We start from the raw sequence: 20,184 nt of genomic DNA, 5'->3' as shown, positions 1-20,184 counted from the left end.
GAAGCAACGAGAGCAAGAGGAATAGCGAGAGACAGAGAGACCCACCTTCAGAGAGTCATTTATCGTAGTCACCCTCCAATCAAGCTGCAACCAGATTGACAGGCTAAACTCTGCCCACACGTTTCTACAGGAGCCATGTTGGCACACACGCACCCAAACTATCACATTCTCTGAAGCATCTCTTATAAAAAGGCCAGACCCTCAATGACCTGATTGATAGGCTGGATTCTACCTTTACGTAAGTGTAAGTTGACATAAAGTATAACCATCAAAAGGATTCATTTAAAATATATATTTTGAAGATAGTACAAACCAAGCTCATTGCCACCAAGTGCATGACAACTCATAGCTACTCAGGAAAAAAGGTCAATAGTAGCGTTGCTTAATCACTGAGTTTCCATATCCTTCACTGTTGTGTAATGAGCCAGGATCCCTTTCTAGCTTTCACTATGAGACTTTCTGTATCATTTCAATGGGAAAAAACTTTGAAAAAATTCTGTTTTATTGACTCAGGACCATGTCTGGACGAAGATTACGGGAGGCTGTTCAAGCAGTAAGTTAAAAAGGAAACATCTAAATATATTCATTTATAGTGAGGAGGGAAAAATCCACCATCTCTGTGATCTAGCATCTTTTAAATTTACTTTTCCTAAGATGACTAGGAGAAGTTCCGGTGGGAGAGTACTTAAGCACTCACGACCAGCTGATGAGTCAGTGGTTCAAACCCACCAGCCACTCCTTGGGAAAAAGATGAGATGACCTTCCTCTATGAAGATGTATAGATTTGGAAAACCTAAGGGGCAGTACCACTCTGCCGCAAGGTCACTATAAGTCAGAATCCACTTTATAGCAATGAATTTTGTTTGTTTTTTGAAGATGACTCAAGTTTTCTAAAAAAGGAATGAGTAGATGTGACCATGAAACACTGATGATATAAAGACCAGACTAAACTATAAGGAATTGTGGTCCTACAAAAAATATTTTATTGGTATTTTAAGTTAAAATAATAGTTTTATACAGTAAATAGCAAATAACTTCTAAATACTTTAATATATTGAATTAATGTCAATATTCTAAATAAAATACATCACATGTTGGGATTTCTGAATTTGAGCCCCACATATGATTTGGAGACATTCAGGAAATAATGCGGAGGGTTATAAAAAGACACAAATAATGTGTTGAAATGGGATCTGGAAATAACACTGTACTTGACTAATCTCTACCCATAGCCATTTTTAGAAAATTGGTAAAGATACTTGTATTTTAGTAATAAGATAATTCTGCCTGTACAGAATACACTTATCAAGATGTTCATAGATCCACTGACTAGTGTAATCATCGTGCAAAGTTATGGCTCTAACATTTCATCCTTGTGCCATAGGTTTTTATTATTAGGAATAAATTTTCAAAGGTAGACCATTTACATGGTTAATTCATGATTATGATTGTGCAGTCAGTGTAATTTGAACGACAACACACTTGAAGTTGAAGAGTAATTTTATTTGGCTCTGCCTTTCCCCACAGGAGTTTGCATCTTATGGGATGCAGGACATGACTGTGGTTACTTCAGGTCTCTGCAATGTTTATACACATTACATTACCACCTATGAGGAATACCAGGTAATGTACAACCTTCTCGTCATTTAAGTAAACGAAGGGTCCTGTGCAAAAGGCAGATTTTCTTTCTAGATTTCCCCAAACGTGTTTCTGTAAGATGATTTCCTTAGAGGAAACAAGAGAATGATGAACCAGAGGTTGATTCTGGAGAGTCCATGTTTCAGTATTTCCAAGGTCACTTCAGAATTCTATTTTCCCCAACTTCCACTTTCTCTCAAATGAATTATTTTGATAGGACCACAGGTGAAAAGACTGGGTTGTGGTGGCAGGTAACTCCAGCTATCCATAATGCACTGGTTCCTTAAGCCTCTTTGGAATTTGGAAAAACACCCAGTGATATTTACTATGTATTGAATATAGTAAATAAGTGCTTGTATACAATTTACCCAGGAGTTACCAAGACTTTTCCTTTTCCATGTGTTTTTGGGAGGAAAATATTTATATCTTAGAGACTAACAGTAGATATAAGTTAGGGAGCTATTTTCATCTTTGGGATTACATAGAAGACCGCCCAACTTGTGTGAGCCAAGAGAACCCACTCCCTGTCTTTCATTTGGAACCATTAATTTAGCTGGTCAATAGAAATGCTTACCTTTTTGTCACAAATAACCCTGAATTATGGCAATTTTGAATTTTGTGAGGTTTCCAAGCATCATCCTTCACCTAAGATCTGATTGGGCTGTGTGGAACGAGGCCAAATTGTCCCCTGTCTCTCCTGCAGGTTCAGAGGTATGAGGCAGCATCTACTATATATGGACCACATACTCTATCTGCTTACATTCAGCTCTTCAAAGGCCTTGCTAAAGCCATTGCTACGGTAATCAAATATTGTGTGTGTACATGTTCGTGTGTGTATCAGGAAGGAAGAGGTGAGAGGGAAGCAAAAGGGATTCTTAAGTTTCAGTGTTCGGTTACTTTCAAAACCTTTCTATTTTTAAATCATTGGTTCAAAGTATCTCAGAGAAACAAAACTGATAGTAAAATTTATATTTACTTAATAGCCTTTGGTGTTGGCAGTTTTGTTGTGTTTTCCTGTTTTTCCCTTTTTACGATGAAACAGGATCTCATATTGTTCTCATAATCACCAGGAGACATAAGTAGATATCCTCCCTGCCTCCTATTTTTCAGATGAGCAAATAGCATCGCAGATAAAAAATGACCAGGCTTACTCAAACTGAGAGCTGAACCAGTGTTCTCTAATTCTGGAAGATGCTCTCCAATCGCTTCATGAAGCAGGTCATTGAAGCTAAGATACCCATTTCATCTTTTATAACATGCTGAAATTATGATGATGAATTTGTCAACTTGTGGAATCTCACAATGATAGTGATTAGCATGTTTTTGCTCTTTTGGTGGCTCAGAAATAATAGTTGTTATAATCAGTGAAGTTTTATATTTGCTGGAATACGTGAATACTTTGGAATATACTTTTCCTATATTCCTAAAATACATACACATAGACACATAGACTTGACTTATAGGCGTGTCATTTGTGGAAGTCTTCCTTTTTGGATGTACTTAAGAAGCTGTGCTACAGTGACGTAAGATTAGTCAGCAAGCAGAATAAGCAACACAAAATAATAAACAGGTCCCCATATACCACAGCTCCAGTGGAAATTGTTGAACAATTATGACAAAGCAAAGATAATAAAGACCTTTTAAAGAAAGAACTTGAATATATTAGATTGGAACAAGCGAAATTGTTCTTTGTGGGGTATAACAGTTGAATATTAGCAAATTCCTGTGTCTTGACCTAATTATAATTAGTTGGTAATAGTGTGTTTGAAATTTCAGTTCAAGGTATTTATTTATTTTGGGATAATGATGTTTTCCTCTCAGTTTTGTGGATAATACTATTTTTTCCAAAGTAAAAGTATCTTTTTTGAATCACAAAAGATGTACCTGATTTAGATCATATACAAAATAGAAATCTATAGTAGATTTGGGACACTGGTGGCATCGTTGGCTACAAGTTGGGCTGTTAACCACAAGGTCAGCAGTTCTAAACTGTCAGACACTCCACAGAAGAAAGATGAGGTTTTCTACTCCCACAAAGATGTAAAGCCTCAGAAACCCACAGAGGCAGTTCTACTCTGCCCTGTAGAATTGCTATGAGCTGGAATTGACTCGATGTCCGTGAATTATGAGTGAGTGATAATGTATTTCTAGAGATCACCATGGTTTCCATTTCAATAACAAAATCTACAGTTCCCATTTTGGAATGGCTGTGTGCTGTTGAAGCAATTCCACCTCACAGAGACTATAAAGGACAGAGTAGAACTGCCGCCTGTGGTTTCCAAGGCTGTAATCTTTATAGGATCAGATCATCAGGCCTTCCTAAGAGCAGGTGGTGGGTTTAAACTACTAACCCTTCGGTTTGCAGCTGAGCACTTCACAGGCCAGTCCACCACCAGAACTCCTGCTGCAAAACTAGACCCTTCAAAGTCAATGATGACGTTTGGTGAAGAAAAATGTGTTTTGTTGTGAGAAAATTTATTTCTGGGTCAAGTTCATAGTTAGACATTGTAAGACGATCTGTGTGATCTTGAGAATATCAAGAAGTTCTGCCAACTCAATGTTCTCATTTGGAAAGTGGAAATGACACTATATCACTACCTGATGGTTATTATAAAGATTAAATATCTAATGGGAAGATTAAAGCATGTTCAACACATGTGAAGGGATATATGAAATATGAGGTTGGCATTTTGATGACCCTTTAAAAGTGAGAAACTTTGTGGAAAATAGATTAAGCCAGTCAGGATATAAATTAATTTTAAATTAAAAATGATTATGATAATCTTCAATTAGCAGAGTGAAGGGTCTAGGAAAAAAGGCCTAGCATTGACTCTGGAAAAAAATAACACTTTAAATTAAGAAAGAAAGAGTAATAACAGGGTCACATTATAAAGACGTATTATCCACTAGGGCCCAAATCACAGCCACATACCTTAAAACAAAACTTAAAGTGCCAGAGCTTACATCTGAGCAGTTTGCTTCTAAGCTTGTATTCTGATCAGTGAGCAGACTGCTTAGCGGAATGAAAATGCTGCTTGTGACCATATCTTTATTCTAATGCTGAAATTTTACACAATTTTAAATTGTGGATTTCTAAGTTTACATTCATAGTGATTCCATGGGTCAGGGTGGAATAGCCCTGGTGGGGTTCCCAGATTGTAACTGTTTGTGAGTTTCATAGTAGGAAACCTCACCAGGATCGACTGGATGGCTGTGAGTTTGAGAGTTTTATGTTAAGGAGCTTGGTGGCTTAGTGGGCTGCTAATCACAAGGTCAGCAGTTTGAAACCACCAGCCACTCCATGAGAGAAAGATGAGGCTTTTAACTCTGGTAAAGACTGACAGTGTCTGAAATCCTCAGGGGGAAGTTCTACTCTATCCTATAGGGTGTTATGCATTGGAAACGACTAGGTGGCAGTGAGGTGGACATTAAGGAGCCACGTGCAGAAGTCAAGGAAATGTTGGGCTGCTAGCTGAAAGGTCTGCAGTTCAAACCCAGCAGCTTCTCCCTGGGAGACAGATGAGCTGGCTGCTCCTAAAGATTTACAAATCTCGAAAACCCTGTGAAAGGTTGCTATGATTCAGAATCAACTTGATGGCAGTGGGTTGGGTGGCTTATATTACAGTAGGCTTGTACTAGAGTGTAGGGTCGCTATGAGTTGAATAGACCCGATAGCATTGGGAGGCTTACATTTCAGCAAATCTACCCTCACATTTTGTTAAAGATTGTTAGCTGTTGATGTGTACGTGAGTGCGTGCGTGCATGCGTGTGTGCGCGCGCGTGCGCGCGCGTTTGTGTGTGTGTGTGTGTGTGTGTGTGTGTGTGTGAGAAGTCATATCTGGGACTGGGGTTTCCATGGAAGGGCCTTTGACAGTACAGTTACATGCTCCTTAAACAAATGCTCTCTATTTTAGGACACAGTAGCCAACCTGAGCACAGGTCCAGAGCCTCCATTTTTCAAACAACTGATCATTCCCATCATTCCTAATCTTGTGGATAGAACACCCCTTGGCAGACATTTTGGGGATGTTCTGCAGCCAGCAAGATCAGAATACAGAGTGGTAAGACTCACACAAGGATATTGAACTCCTTTGGAATCTTTTGATTTGCTTTGATTTTTTGGGTGCAGTGCGGTGGAGGGGGAGGGTAGGGAGCCGGGGGATATCGTGTAATACCATCACCGCACAGATGTTAGAAAGAGTCATTTTGTTAACTGTTCTTTCCCCAGCAGAGGCTCTGCGAAACTAATAATGAGACTGAGGTAACGATTTCTTTTTCAGGTGGCGCTTATGTAATATTTCATTTCTAAATCCAAATTTCCCTTTTCTTCTTAACTGCATGGTCATGGAACTATTCCCTGGGGCTGCGAGGAGGTGTCTCTTAAATCAAGGACAGCAAAAGCTTGTAGAAATGAAGCAGGGTCTGTGCCACTACTATTTGTATCCTGACCTTGTGTGTGTTCGGCAGCCTTGCTGTTTCATTCATGCTGGTAGATTTTGTGTGCGTGTATGTTCCTTAGGAATTTCTACAGCGAAGACCACGTCATCTGTGAATAAAAACAAGGTTGCTTATTCTCTTCTACATCTTTTTTTTTTTAAGATATGGAAAGTACATTTGTGGATTCTTTTATATTTACTCCTATCTCTAGCCTTTCTAATACTTTCTATTTCCCCTTAAGAATTGGAGTTACCATCTGGTGTAATTTTCTTTTAATCCAAGGACTTCCTTTAGAATCTCTTCGGCAGGCAAGAAATCTTCTGTCTTTGTTTATCTGAAGCAGTTTTTTATTCTTCCTTTATTTTGCAGAATAGCCTTACAGTAGTCTTGGCTGATGTTTGTCTTTCTTTTTCTTTTTACCACTTTGAACACGTCAGTCTTGAGTTTCTGCTCAGGTTCTCTTTCTGATGAGAAGTGGATTGTGTAGTTTTATCAAGTAGTTCCTCTGTCAGGCATGGACTGATTTCCTCTTTCTCCTTTCAACATGTGCTCTTTGTATCTTCCACCAGTTTGAAAGAAAGTATTTAAGTGGGAATCCCTTTGTGATGATTCTACATCAGGTTCCTTAGCTCTATACAGAAATGCTAATCAAATTTGGGAACTTTTCAGCCCTTATTTCTTAAACAAATTTTTCTCTTCTCCCCACTGCCCACCGCCCACTCCCCCACCCCCCATTTCGAACAGTCCCGGCTCACACATGTTGGTTTACTTGATGTTGTCCCCTATGTCTCTGGGTCTTGGAGGCTGATTGTGTTTCTTCAATGTCTTATTCAGATAACCTGCTGTAAAGTGTTCTATCTTCAATAGCCTCTCTTCTGTCAACGTGAAGACATTTCACATTAGTTCATTGAATTTGCAGCTCCAGAATTTATATTTGGTCTTTTTACATCATTTCATTTTTCTTTGAAAAAAAATCATTTTATTGGAGGGGCTCATACAGCTCTTATCACAACACATCCAGCCATTGTGTTAAGCACATTTGTACATTTGTTGCCCTCATGATTTTCAAAATATTTTCTTTCTGCTTGAACCCCTAGTATCAGCTCCTCATTTCCCCCTCCCCTCCCTCCTGAACCCTTGATAATTTTTTGTGTGAATTTAACACATTAAAGTAAAAATATTTATTCACACACCACCTGAAAAACAGAATTCACTGCCGTCGAGTCATTGTGACCTCAGAGAACAGAAGAGAACTGCTCCTTTAGGTTTCTTTTCTTCCCATGTACCAGTGACCGGGCTATGGAGGCTGCTGAAAAGGAACAGCCCCCATGCATACATCACAGTATTGTTCTGGCCCATTGCCATCGACTGGAAAGCTGTACTTGAACAACAGCACCTAGCAACCACAGGGCATGAACCCTTGATAATTTATAAATTATTATTTTTTCACATCTTTTTCACGATGTCTTCTTTTACCCACTTTCCTGCTGTCTGTCCCCCAGGAAAGGGGTTATATGTGGATCATTGTGATCTGTTCCCCTTTTCTCCCCCTCCCCCCACCTTCTCCTTCCCTTCCTCTTATTGCTACTCTCATTATTGGTCTTGAGGGGTTTATCTGTCCTGGATTCTCTGTGTTTCCAGCTCTTATCTGTACCAGTGTACATGTTCTGGTTTAGCCGTATTTGTAAGGTAGAATTGGGATCATGATAGTGGGGGAGGGGGGAAGGGGAAGGAAGCATTAAAGAACTAGAGGAAAGTTGTATGTTTCATCAGTGCTATACGGCACCCTGAATGGCTGGTCTCTTTCTTGTGACCCTTCTGTAAGGGAGTGTCCAATTGTCTACAGATGGGTTTGGGGGCTCTACTCCACACTCCCCCTCATTCACATTGATTTGATTTTTTGTTCTGGGTCTTTGATGCCTGATACCTGATTCCATCAACACCTCATGATGACACACGCTGGTGTGCTTCTTCCATGTGGACTTGGTTGCTTCTCAGCTAGATGGCCACGTGTTTGTCTTCAAGCCTTTAAGACCCCAGACACTATATCTTTGATTGCCGGGCACCATCAGCTTTCTTCACCACATTTGCTAAGGCTCCCATTTTGTCTTTAGCAATTGTGTTGGGAATGTGAGCATCATAGAATGCCAGGTTATTAGAACAAAGTTTTCTTGTGTTGAGGAAATACTTGAGTAGAAGCCAAATGTATATCTGCTACCTTAATACCTACCATATAAGTATATGTATATAGTTATATTTCCCTATTGTTATATATATTTACATATATACATGCCTGTATTTAGACCTCTATAAATGCCCTTTGCCTCCTATTTCTTTCCTCTCTTAACTTTTACTTTCCTCGTGTCCCACTATCATGTTCAGTAATTCCTCTCGGTTACACTGCCCTTGATCAAGCCCAACCAAGCATCCTACGCCCTTCTCACCATCAATTTTAGATCATTTGTTGTTTCCTTGTCCCTGGGTTTAACACCCACTTCCTTTCACTGCCTCCATTCTTCCACTTTCCCTGAGTTGTTTTCTCCTCCAGATTGTTTATCCCACCTATCTTATCTAAATAGACATGCAGAGACAATAATATGCACAAAAACAAGGCAGAGCAAATCAAAACAACACCCGACAACAAAAAAAAATCAACGATTAAAAAAAAAAGAAAGCCTATAAATAGTTCCAGTTCTGTTTGTTGACCTTTAGGCATGTTTTCTGGTCGAGTCTGATGGGGTGCCATGCCCTGGGCCCAAAGTCTATTTTTGATATTCTCTGGGGACTTCATTGCTTTGCTGCCCTTGCTGTTCTGTGGTACACTCTTGGCGTTTTGCCCCAGTGTGGTGGGGTCAGATCGGGCATAATTCCGCATTTATTTTTTCTTGAGTTTCCTTGTTTGTCAAGTCATTGTCTTCATACTTTCCTTTAGTTCTTTAAATATGGTTTCGTTTAGTTATAAGGATGTTTTTATATAGCTTTTTGAAGTTTTGGTCTGCTTATTCCAGTATCAGTGGACACCTAGAGACAGTTTTGATTGTTGATTTACCCCCAAATATACTTTCATACTTACTTGATTTTGTATCTCAAATTATATTTATTAAATATTGGATTTTTGGATGTTCTGTAGCAACTGCATTCCAAATTCACTCTCCCTGCTACACTGAGCATTGTTGTCTGCTGCTTTTGCTTGAATGTAACAAAGTCTGCCTCTCCTGCAATCTGCACCTGTTGATGTTTCCACTCAATTTTAAAATTCTTGACTTTACTTGAAAATCTGGCTTTCTAGGTGTTACTTTGATTGTACTGCTTAATATTCAGGTAATGGTTATTGAAAGCTTATGCCTAGATGCCTCAAGGAGTGAGGTTTTTGATCTCTGGTGATGAATCTGGCTAGGCTTAGGCATAGGCATGCATGCAGACCTCAGACCCTTTTCCAGTTTCCCAGTCTTTAATTTCCACCAGACCCCATCATAGCTGCTTCGTACCTATACACACTCTCCGTTGGTTTCAGGTAGTCCCTCATACGCATGCAGAGTTGAGGGGAGACATTGGCAAAGCTCAAGAACTGTGCAACTCTCTCTTCTCTGATACATCTCTCTCTTGTGCTCTCTAACCTGCACAATCAAGACTCCTTGACTTCCCTGCATACCTAGCACCGTACCTTCGAGTCAGGAGCTCTGCTATCCACAGGCTAGTTTTTTGAAACTACTAGCTGATCTGTGGGAGAAACACAGGGCTTTCTTTCTCTTGAAGCAAGTGAAGGGCCCTGGAAACTCACACGGACTGTTCTCCTTGTCCTATAGCGTCACCGGGAGTTGGGAGTTGGAATCGACTCCATTGCCGTGAGCGTTTTGAGTGAGCCTAGTCTCAGCTGAATTGTTGTTTCACGGCCAGTAACCTCTCCACGGCAGGCATTAAAGTGGGGCAGCCGCAGGGCTCGTCTTGCTTGTTTTCTGCCTCGCAGGCAACACTGTCTTTCATTGTGTAAGGACCCCTCTCGGAAAAACAAACAAATAATTGATTTGGACAATTTGTCCAGCATTTTAGTCGTCTCATGAGGGAAGTTTCATCTGTGCCCTGTCACTCCATCTTGTATAAACATAAGTAAAATTGTTTATACTTATAAAGTCTACTTATAGCTATATGAAGTATACTTATAACTATATAAGTATATTTTATGGAAGCATAATTGCCCATGGAAAATCCTGAATATTCTTATTGGATTCACCACCTTCCTTGTGTGTGTATATTGGCAGGGGTGTGGCACTTATACTACAGAAGCCATTTCAGAGTGCTGTAATTAATATTATCTATGACTAGCTTTCAGTTTGTCTTTAAATCTATTACATGTCATTTTATTGGCCAAAATGTCTGCATTTTTTGTAGGAAGGATACTTTTACTAAAATGAAATAGAGACCAGACAAACACCTAGAATCCTAGAACATATACATAATTATGCCAGAAATATGAGCACAGTAAAAATATCCTTTGATTATAACTCATAACCTAATTTTTCTCCCCTGCCTAGGGAGAAGTTGCTGAAGTTACATTTGTAGGTGCAAATCCAAAGAATTCAGCACAAAATCAGGTAAGATCAGTGATTTAAAAAAACTTATGTAAATCTAGGTTTAAGCCTCTTATTTATTTCACTATCCTTTAGAGCGGCGGTTCTCAACCTGTGGGTCATGACCCCTTTGGGCGTCAAATGATCCTCTCACAGGGTTCACCTAAGACCATCAGAAACACATATTTCCGATGGCCTTAGGAACCGAGACACCGTTCCTCTATCGTCTCCAGGGGGGTCCACCCGCATGCAGATATGCCCACATACAGTGTGAAGACTGTTACCCATGCTACACCATGCTCCAAGACATTTCATTGATTTGTCATTAAAAATAAACAGTTCACAATATATAATTGCATCTTGTTTTTGTGATGAATCACTATGCTTTCATTATATTTTATTTGTAACAATGAAAATATACATCCTGCCTATCAGATATTTACATGACGATTCATGACAGTATCAAAATTACAGTTATGAAGTAGCAGCGAAAATAATGTTATGGTTGGGGCTCACCACAACCTGAGGAACTGTATGGAAGGGTCGTGGTATGAGGACGGTTGAGAACCACGGTTCTAGAGAGTGACAACAGAAAGGTAAAATGTGACACACTCTTTGACTCCTGTTTTTTGGAGTGGAACACTTCCAGTGGTTCAGGTGTGGAGTTGATTCTGGACCAAAAGCATACAGGGGACATTAAATAGGCTCTGTTTAGCATGATGGGTTACTCTGTGGGCTCCTAATGCAAAGGACAACAGTTCAAAACCACCAGCCACATCCTGGGAGAAAGATGCAGCTTTTGGCTCTTGTAAAGGTTTACAGCCTTGGAACCCCTGGGCCGGTCTCTGTCGTATAGAATGGCTATGCGTTAAAATCAGTACTTGATGGCAGTGGGTCTACTTAGGATGGTGTACAGAACATTGAATATAGATCGGCCTTGTCTTTTGAAAAGGTATTAATTTGAACACAATTCCATTTATGGAGTCAAATGTAAAATTCCAATATATTTGAAAAAGCGATTCAAGGACCAAGAAGGTGATGTGCTCTTTTGGCTCTTTCTTCCTCCCTTCCTGGACTCTCTACTGCAGCAGGTTGCCCTCTCTGGTTCTCTGCCATTGTGGAAGGATCAGTAACCCTCTGGGTGAATCCTCTACTACTCAACTGGCAGGGAATTGTGTTTCACATTGTCCTACCCTGGCCATTTCCCTATTGCTTACTACTTGGCCTCACAGGGCATTTATTTATCCAACCTTGAAAAGCAGTAGCATATGCTATTAGAAGAGAAAATAATTATAAACTATTCAATTAATACATGTCATTTCAGATCTTTTATTACTCTTGTCTATGTACAATAAATGAGAAAGTTTATATGTAGGCATGTACTATATTAACAAAACAAAGTAAATTTACTCCTCTGTAAGTTTTTTAGTGTTCTGGGAACAATACAAGTATTACATAGGTGGACGTGTGTAACCTTTCAAACAATGAAAGAAGTACATATATTGAGGAAGAACTAAGTGGGTATACAAAGGGGCTTCCAAAATTTGTGGACAAAATCCATGATCTTCTAATTCTATTTTCCCATGAACTTTTTGGAGGGAGTCCTCTTGTTTGAAAATAATTCCAAAGTCAGACTTATTTATTTATTTATTTATTTTCCTGTGGCTGGAGACGTCTTCACTCTACCCAGGAGCCATTCTTCCTAGGGCACCCAGTCACTTATAATTCACAGAAGTTTCCTTTCAAATTGATCTACCCATTTTGTTCTTTATTAAAGTGTCATGGATGCTCTAATATCAAATTTAGCAATATAACATTGTTAAATGTGAGGGTGGCGGGGGGGATGGGCGGCGGACAGTGTTCTACTGCTTAGTCAAAGCGCACTGGCTTGAAAGGATTTCTCTTGGAAGTTAAATTATGCCAGAATATGATTTGCATGTTTATAATATTATTTTTTGAAGATATCAAAGTGCTATATCAAAACTGCTGTTTAGCTGTCATCCGATAGCCTTGGGTGGAAAAATGCTATCATCATAATTGTCAAGGAGAAGCAAAAGAACAAAAGGCTTTAGGCACAGTGACAGGAACAGATTTACTTTGTGAACATCCTCTGAGACTTAGTGTCCAACACTCCCCAGTACCGTGTGTTATCCATAGCCTTCTCAGCAGCAGCATCTTCATTGTCGATACTGATGGAATGCTTAATATTTGGTGGTATTAGTGCAAGTGATTTCTATATATGACCACGTGAAAACAATTCAGTCCTTATAAGAGGATAGTGAGTGTTAAGTCAGGCAAGTGTGCACCAGGGTTACATCCTTTCACCACACCTGTTCAAGCCGTGTGCTATGTACAACCCAAAAAACCTGACTCTGTGGCATCAGGATGGGAGGAACACCATATGTCATTGGCACAACCTTGGATACTGAAAATGAAGAGACTTGGACACATTTACTAATGAAGCATTTGCTAATTACTGCAGCCTTCAGTATGGATTGCAACTCAATGTAAAGAAAATCCAAGTCCTCACCACTGGATTAACAGATATCAGGGTAATTGGAGGGAAAAATTGAGGTAGTCAAAGATTTCATTTTGTTTGGATCCACAATCATGGCTCATGAAAACAGTGGTCAGTAAGTCAAATGCTATGTTGCGTCAGGCAAGTCGGCTGCACAGAACTTCTCAACAGTGTTAAAGCGCAAAGATGTCACTTTGAGGACTCAGGTGCACCGGATCCAAGCTACTGTGCTTACAGCCGTCTGATGTGCATGTGAAAGACCACAGAAGAATTGATGCCTTTGAATTATGGTTTTGGAAAAGAATATTGAAAGTACCATGGACTACCAAAAGAACAAACACCTGTCTTGGAAGAAGTTAAACTAGAATGTTCCATCGCCTTGAGGATGGCCAGACTTTATCTCATGTGCTTGGGACATGTTTTGGAGAGGGACGAGTCCCTGGAAAAGTACATCATGTTTGGTAAAGTAGAGGGGCCGTGGACAAGGGGAAGACCAAGTTGAGACGGACTGGCACAATGGCTGTAACACTGGGCTCAAGCATAACCAGTATGAGGATGGCACAGGACTGGGTGGCATTTTGTTCTGTGGCACGTGGGGCCTCTGAGTAGGAGCCAACTCAACAGCATCAGTTTCCCCATGAGTTAGGTTTTATGGTCTCTCTTATATGGATGAGTAAATCCAAGTCCATGGAGATGAAGTAATTTGCACTACCTAATTATGCATTTGGAAGTGCTTATGGTAGGGAGGTAGGGAGAAAAGAGTTCACCACATTGCTCCTGATGTTCAAACACACAGACCAACTCTCCAAACTGCAGTCTAGACATCATTCACTAAGTTGTACTCTATCTTCTACTTCTCCCAAGGTTTACCCAAAATAACCCTATTTACCCAAAATAGGTGGAAATGAAAATATCTTTATAAGTTACGGTGCTTGTGAACAATTTGAATAGTTCGTCAGTGAAGTAAAATGAGAAGATTTTTAAGCGCTCCCATGGCTCACGGTAAATAACTGATTTATTCACTCAACATACGTTTATGAGCGAACAGGAATGAAGGGCTGTAGTGGATAAAGATGATTAGACAGAGGTTTTGCCAGGAAGTGGCCTACAATCTGGAGCAGCATTGAAGTTTTATGGCTTTTGCATCTTTTTTAAGGAGCTCCAGTACTGTAGTCGGTTGTGCATTAGGCTGCCAATTGCAAGGCCAGCAGTTCGAAACAACCAGTGGCACCAAGGGAGAAAGACGAGGCTTCTACTGCTGTAAAGCGTCTCAGAAACCCACAGGGGCAATTCTCCTCTGCCCTAAAAGGGTTGCTATGAATCAGAAATGACTGTGGCCCAAAGTTTTTTGGTTTGTTTGTTTGTTTTCCCCTTTGTTGAGTATTGTGTCTTTTCATTTGTCATTTTATTTAAATCTGTGTGTTATTTGAAGCTGAAATCTTGGTCTGGAACAAACTGCTCTTTCATGGCATTTTTTTTCCCGTTGGGAAATAAAACCCTTTTATGGGAACCCATTATGACAAGACATCAGGACTGCTTCATCTCCTCAGCACAAAGGTGGTTCCTATAGCCTTTCTATTCTTCTTTCATGCTCGGATATATATTAACGAAGAGCCCCTGTACCTGGGGTGGAGAAGCAAGGAAATGCTCCATTTCCCCCTCCAAAATCTGGAGGTCACTAGAAAAAGGTCTTAGAATATAAATCGATAAATTGGTCATGAAAAAGTTGAATATATTTTTTAATTCTTATTTTTGAAATCTCACTTTTATTTTCAGGCTCTTCTCTCCCATGATTTCCACAATCCATTATCAGCTCTAAAATCATGCTTCATTCAAATTTCTTTTAAAAAAATCGTGACTCTTTAATAGGCTGGATAGTTAATCGTCTGAAGTCACTGCATAGATTGGTGAGAGGAACATCTAAGAAACTGGGTAAAATAGGAAGATATTTTCAAACAAGTGGGAAGTCATTGCTTCCAGGTTCCTCCTTAAGGCTGTGCCGTGGCTGATTAGCTGTATGAACTGTGTTTCAGACCCATCACAACTTCCTCACCGTGGAGAAATACGAGCACGCTTCAACATCATGGCAGATCGTGCATAATGATGCCTCCTGGGATACTCGGTGAGCTTGCTGATGGAATACTGTGTCTTTCAAGCCTTGAAAAGAGTTGGCTGGTCATGCAAGGGGTTGACAAATGAGAAGACTGACTTATTGTAGCGTATTAATGATAGAAATTCTCCTGGAGCCTTCTGGCCAGATTGGGTTACTGGACTTCCTCTGGAGTCTATTTTTCTATAAACAGCATGATGTGTGCATCTGGATGATTGGGTGCTGGTGAAGTGAGTTCTGTTTGTGTATGTGTGTTGTTGTTGCCGTTTCCACAGTCACAGGTAATACAGGACCCTGAAAGTTGGCTTAACTTGCTGCAAAGTGATTGAAAGGGGTGTGGTAAAGGACTGAGATGGCTCTGTGGAGCCTGGCATTCCTCTGTAGAGCCCGCCATAGCCTCTGCCCATCCTGTGTGGCATGTTTATTTATTTGAGTTACTAAAACACAGAGATTTGGGTGTTTGATCCTTAGCCACTCAAGCAGGGGGGCATATGCTCATGGAGTCTCCTCCGAGAGATATAATCTATCTCAGTACTCATGGTTACCCAATTCCTGGGAGGAACAGACATTTGAAGATTTGGCAATGTGTCTGAAATTAGAAAATTCGACAATGTTTCTATTTCATGTATACAATGCCACAGGATAGGGCCATGGGAGTAGATAAGATTATTAACAATTTGAGTCTGTTTTGATCGTCTCAAGCTAAGTGATTTCTATGTTGATTTGTGTCATGTTTTTAACTGAAAATAGAGAACGGATAATATTGTAGCTCATTTAATAGCCATAAATCTGGGTATTATTCCCCCCTCCTCCCCCCCCCCCCCCCGCGCCCCTGTCTTTAGGACTTTTGGATACAAGTGATATTAAAAAATAAATAATATATTGATGAGATGATGGCATGGGGCCACATTCGACCTCTTCTGATTTCAAAAGGGAGCAGGTTCCAACTCCTCGTCTGCCCAAGGAGGATTCCTGTGAGGTAGAGGTCAGACGTGCGGCTACCCTCTTCCGATAAGGCCCATCCCTCCCATGGCACCGTACTCAGTAGCTGTGTTAAACAGTCAATAGCCGGGGCCACACAGGACTCACAGGACTTCACATGCATGCAGGCTTATTAGGGGAGGTAACAGGTTCCAAGTCAGGATCAGAATGCTCTTTTGTGCACAGCACCTCTTGTCACCCGTGCCTGCAGCAAATCCCTTATGGTTCTTGGCCTCAGACACATGACCTCTTGACCTCTGCCCTCCTTGGGCAAGTATTACAAACTTTCACTAGGACTGATAAATGTCCAAGGGGATTCCCCCTTTGCAAACCTGTTTTTGTGTGTGCGTGTGTGCACAAAGGCACTCAAATGTATTCAATCTGGAAGTTGGGAAATCACTGCCATGTCTAATGGTCCTGGAGCTGTGTGACCGCTCTGGTCTCTGCTGCCGCTGACATTGCTCAACACAGGAATCCCAGACACAGTCCACTTGCAGTTCTTCTCTCTTAATGGTCTTAATGGTAGGAACTCTCTGTTCCTGCTTCTGTCTCACATGGCTCACTTCAGACCCAGGGAAATGGCAGAACTAATCCATCCCTTTACATTATGTCCAGACACCCTATCTGTATGCTCCCTTCAAGTCATTTGGTGAGAGTCACAAAGACGAGAGAGGGAAGAGTCATACCAAACGATTTCACTTCACCACACAGTAATATCTATTTCTTGTAAAGCAAGGTTATACAGGTAATCAAGAAAGTATTTATTTTCAAAAAGTAAAGGTTAGACTAGCAGTTAGCCTTAAGGGTATTATGTGTTGTCATATGACTTATTTATTGACAGCAATATCATCAAATATTCATTGAGATCACTGGCACCATCACTGAGAAATTTAAAATGCCGAGCATACCTATTGTGACCAGGATATCAGTCAAGAAGCTCATTTTGTCTCACAGTAGTTGGAGAAATATTTGATTTCTTGGCCATGATCTACAAAGACCAACAAAATCTGGCTCCGTCTGTTTCTTTCCTTTCAACCCCTCTCCCATTGTTTACAATGTCATTCTCCTCACTGGCTGGGCATTCCCTGGCCACACCAAGTTCATTACTACTTCAAATACTGTGCATTCTCTGTACCTTCTTCATGGCTTGCTCTTCCTCCAGGTCTGTGTAGGTTCTTGGATATTACTCTGACCTAAATCCCAAGGCGACCTCCTGGTGCTACCGCCTAGAGAGGATTCTCACTTATTCTATTTATCACTTTCAAATTATGCATTAGTTTGCTTGTGTATTGACTTTCTTCTCATTTCAACCCCACGAGAACATAAGTTCCGTGGTATTCCTGTGGTATCCTCAAATACAGTCCCTGTATTTGAGCTATGAAGAACTATACTTACATTAATCTGTGTGTGTGTGTTCTGTTACATCCTATCATTGGTAATATGTGCTGCATACAATGCTGTAGTGTGCAATGTGCTGATGTCATTATCATTCTCAGATATTCACTTGCAGATTCTCAATATTATGATTTACTATTCAAAATATTGCTGCATAGCTACAGCAATAATAATTAAAATGAAAAAAAAAGATATTCTATTTATGTCAGAAGTAATTTATGATGGAGTTGTTGGATGGTGCTTTGTCATAAATGGGACACTACCTTTATGTCAATTTGTTCACTATGATATTCTGAGTACCCCTAAAATAGAGTTTGCCATATGTGATTTATCTATCTATCTATCTATCTATCTATCTATCTATCTATCTATCTATCTATCTATCTATCTGTAATCATCTATCTAATGTCTATCATCTATCTATAACATACCTTGCCCCAACTGATACTTTTTATCACATACATCCAAGCTCATTTGCCATCTAGTTAATTTTGACGTATAGCTAACCTATAGGATAGTGTAGAATTGCCCCGGTGGGTTTCTGAGACTGTAACTCTTTATGGGAGTAGAAAACCCTGTGTTTCTTTCATTGATTGGCTGGTGGTTTGAATTGCTGACTTGCAGTTAGCAGCTCAACGCATAACCGCTATCCCATCAGGCTTCCTATTATACACATGTGTATCTTAATACTATCTTATATGCTGAGCGTATATAAATAAGATGTAAACATATGAATAGATGTGATGTATATGAAGATATGATAAAATAATAAATATTTTATATATAAGCTAGATATAGAGCATCACCTGAGGCAAGGTTTAATAATGGTTAAAAAATGCTACAGCATTTTAAAAATTAATGCATTTTTATTGGTCTCAGAGTCTGATTAAAGCCCTATTCAGGTTTTAAAAAATATATCAATCATTTTATTGGGGGCTCTTATAGCTCTTATAACAATCCATGCATCAATTTTATCAAGCACATTTGTACATATGTTGCCATCATTATTTAATTTTTTTTCTTTCTACTTGAGCCCTTGGTATCAGCTCCTCTTTTTTCCCCTTCCTCCCCCATCCTCCCACCCCTATGAACCCGTGATAAATTATTCTTATTTTCATATCTTAAACTATCCACTGTCTCCCTTCACCCATGTTTCTACTGTTTATCCCCCTGGGGATAGGATGGGTTATATGTCCATCATTGCGATCTGTTCCCCCTTTCTTCCCACCCCTTCCCCCTAGCTCTATGATATCGCTACTCCCATTACTGTTCCTGAGGGGTTTGTCCTTGATTCTGTGTGCCCAGAGTTCTCATCTGTACCAGTGTATATCTTCTGGTATAGCCAGAAGACTGGGCTCATGATAGTGGGGTAGGGGTGGGGGAGACGAGGAAGCATTAAAGAACTAGAGGAGTATTGTATGTTTTGTGGTGCTGTACTGCAGCCTGGCTGACTCCTCCCTTCCTTGTGAACCTTCTATGAGGGATGTATAACTGTCTACAGATGGGATTTCAGTCTCCACTATGGTCCCCTCAGTCACATCGATGATTATTTTTTGGGGGTCTTCTAATGTCTAATACCTGATTTTGTCGATGTCTTATGATCACACAGGCTGGTGTGCTTCTTCCATGTGGACTTGGTGGCTTCCCTGCAAGATGGCTGCTTGTTTCTCTTCTTGCCTTTAAGACTCCAGATGCTAGCATTTCTAAGAGAGAAAGGATTCTGAATTCTGATTATTAAGTTAAACTTCTTGGGATGGATAGAATTTAGGAAGGTAATTAGAAAGGTAGAATTAAAAAAATTTTAAAAAGAAAGGTAGAATCAATAATTTATGCAAATCGTTTCTCTTTAAAGTTCCTTTCTAAAAAGTAGGGATTTATGTATAGTGTTCTACTTTGTTCGTAGCTATATTCCAAATGTCTTTCTATTCACACATTTTAAGAGTAAAACTGGTATTTGTTTGTTTCTCCCAACAGTTTCTATTGGCACAAGGGAACCCTAGGCATGAGCAATGCAACCATAGCCTGGCATATTCCAGCCACTGCCCAGCCGGGAATCTACAGAATAAAATATTTTGGACACAATCGGAAGCAGGATCTTCTCAAGCCAGCAGTCATACTTTCATTTGAAGGAGTTTCCTCTGACTTTGAAGTTATGAAGTGATAAACAGACAAATCTCTTTAAAAAATGACTTATAACTGTATCAGACTGACTTCACGGGAATGTCACTACCATTGTGAATGCTATACTTATCCCTATTTGGGGACAGAAAGATATTGCTATGGGACAGGGGTAGGGGTGTGCTGTGTGTGTGAGTGTGTATGCAATCTGTATGTCCCATTTAGCTTGCTCCAGCAGCTATGTCTTTTGTCTACAGCTTAAAGCATGATTTATCTTAAGACTTAGCTCTTTAATGGGATACTTCCCCTCAATTTGAAACGTCTGGAGTGTTAAGAAGACTGGTAAAGATGTGTGAAAATTTAGCCTATGTATGGAACTTTTGAATGCTAACACTAGAAAGAATGTGTAGAAATCAACT

General features: G+C 40.0%; 1 protein-coding gene and 1 non-coding gene across 2 annotated transcripts in view; one reads left to right on the top strand and one right to left on the bottom strand.

Annotated features, from left to right (window-relative positions):
• Positions 1-19,808, top strand: part of ASAH2 (N-acylsphingosine amidohydrolase 2) — a 72,485-nt gene extending 52,677 nt beyond the window's left edge. Inside the window, exons 14-20 of the mRNA XM_075533437.1 lie at positions 514-553; positions 1,528-1,623; positions 2,342-2,437; positions 5,553-5,699; positions 10,608-10,667; positions 15,195-15,283; positions 19,622-19,808. Coding sequence (XP_075389552.1) covers positions 514-553; positions 1,528-1,623; positions 2,342-2,437; positions 5,553-5,699; positions 10,608-10,667; positions 15,195-15,283; positions 19,622-19,808 — 715 coding nt within the window. The remainder of the gene's footprint in view (positions 1-513; positions 554-1,527; positions 1,624-2,341; positions 2,438-5,552; positions 5,700-10,607; positions 10,668-15,194; positions 15,284-19,621) is intronic.
• Positions 7,354-7,487, bottom strand: LOC142430139 (small nucleolar RNA SNORA84). The gene has a single exon (XR_012780606.1). It is a non-coding gene; the product is annotated as a small nucleolar RNA SNORA84 (small nucleolar RNA).
• Positions 19,809-20,184: the final 376 nt, after the last annotated feature.

Source organism: Tenrec ecaudatus, chromosome 16 (genome assembly GCF_050624435.1).
Source record: "Tenrec ecaudatus isolate mTenEca1 chromosome 16, mTenEca1.hap1, whole genome shotgun sequence".
NCBI classification, from domain to species: domain Eukaryota; kingdom Metazoa; phylum Chordata; class Mammalia; order Afrosoricida; family Tenrecidae; genus Tenrec; species Tenrec ecaudatus.
Note: the sequence above shows the minus strand (reverse complement) of the source record. Positions and strands in the feature narration are given on the sequence as shown.